Here is a 1,854-nt window from a genome sequence, read left to right as displayed (position 1 = left end):
CGGAAAAAGGATTGTATTTAGTGCTAACAAATAGACAAGAGGTTTATTTTTGAATTTTTATACATACATCACAATTTTAAATTTACAATTTAGATATCAACGAAAAAAATATGATTTTTCGTTATTTTTTTGTTAACCTGAGGTTGGTTTAGAAAAGAACAAAATTAAAAACAAGAATTCGGAAAAACGTGTAAGAACAAGTGTATACAGTTCATGTATCACTTACCAAAAAAACGACTCATGTAATTAATTTAAAATCGACTTTTTAATTCGTTCTCACAGATGAAGACACCTTTTTAAAAAAAATACATTAATAGTTGGTGTGTTATTTTTGCGATGCTTTTAGAATTTTTTATTTTTTATAATAGAGTGTTAAATATTATATTTTTTGTAACATACAGATTAAACCTTTATAATTATTTTTTGGTTTATAATGTGTATTGAAACTAAACAAAAATTTTACAGAAATAATAAATAAATTTTTAAGATTCACTTTGTTGTTCTTAGACAATCAAAGATTACGAAAAATATAATCTTTTATTTTTTGGTCCTCGAACATTTTTTGTACATGCATTTGTATGCTGTAAGACCACATGACGAGTAAGATTACATCGACAAGATTGAAACCGATATAACGCGTAACTTTTTAACTTCCTACAATTATGATATCTTTGACATTTTAACATGTCCATTGTCTTTAATGGTTTCCCGTTTTAAAATTTACGTGTTATTATTGTTTTATGTGTAAGTTATTCTTTATTAATGACTCTTAATTAGTGTGCTGAAAAAATTCTTACCATTAAAAAAATTTACACATCAATGTCTCTTGCCAGTCATCTATATATAGAGTTCTTTTTATTGGTTCATTCATAAATTCTTGTAGGTAAAAAAATGACTCCATGGAATAAACCTCCCGCTGGTATTCTGAAGATCAACGTAAGTGGTCACTCTGATGAACAAATTCGTTTGTCTTCGATTGGTTGCCTCATGCGGAGTACGTCGGGTCATTTTTTTTCTGGATATTACGGTACTAGAGATTTTGCAGATCCGCTATATACTGATTTGTTGGCTATATATTATGGTTTTAAATTAGCCGACGATGAAGAACAACGGTATATTGAGGTCGAGTCTGACTCAGCAACAGCAGTTCACCTTGTCAATAATCCGAACCAGAACGCAAATTATAGTGATATTCTATTAAATATACGTAGATTAAAGGACATGGCAGCACCATCTTGTATTCTTCGATACGTTGAAAGATCTTCAAATCTTATGGCTATAAGACTGTCATCGTATTCGATCCAAAAAAGAGTACCAATCACACATTTGAATTCATGTCCAGCAGAACTCTTCGAAGAACTTGCGGCTGATTGGTATTATTCTGCCTAGAAGATATTTTCGAATTTTTCAACCTCGCAACGTTAAAACTGTTGCAGAACACAAAGAGGAATAACATTCGGAAGCCCGTCACGTAATGATGTTCATGGGAAATAAGATATTAGGAAGGATCAAACAAGGTGGAAAATATGTTAATAAAAATCATCAGAATTAAGTAAACTATTTTATTTTAAAATTGATTATAGAAAATTTTGTTGATTGAACAAAATCAACAAATTTATTTTGTTGATTGTCAATTAAATCAACAAAATTATTTTGTTGAAATTTATGAAATTATTTTGTTGATTTCTTTTACTATAAAAGAAATTTATGAAATTTCTAAAGAAGAACTACTTCATTTATTTTTGTGTTTTAGTTTTACTGTTTTTAAAAAAAAATAACAGTAAAGAACCTCATTAAACAAAACCATAGTCAGATAACATACTCTTTAATGTGTCTCTATAAATCTCTATAAAT

General features: G+C 28.4%; 1 protein-coding gene across 1 annotated transcript; it reads left to right on the top strand.

The window, feature by feature from the left end:
• Positions 1-891: 891 nt before the first annotated feature.
• Positions 892-1,389, top strand: LOC108225852 (uncharacterized). Its single transcript, XM_017400806.1, has one exon. It carries the CDS (start codon positions 892-894, stop codon positions 1,387-1,389), a length of 498 nt encoding a protein of 165 aa, XP_017256295.1.
• The last annotated feature ends 465 nt before the right edge of the window (positions 1,390-1,854 follow it).

This window comes from Daucus carota, chromosome 6, assembly GCF_001625215.2.
Source record: "Daucus carota subsp. sativus chromosome 6, DH1 v3.0, whole genome shotgun sequence".
In the NCBI taxonomy this organism is placed as follows: Eukaryota; Viridiplantae; Streptophyta; class Magnoliopsida; order Apiales; family Apiaceae; genus Daucus; species Daucus carota.
This window is presented reverse-complemented; position numbering and strand designations above follow the sequence as displayed.

Bases quoted from the DNA above. Each gene is read 5' to 3' on its own strand.
- LOC108225852 (XM_017400806.1), top strand. From the start codon at position 892: ATGACTCCATGGAATAAACCTCCCGCTGGTATTCTGAAGATCAACGTA.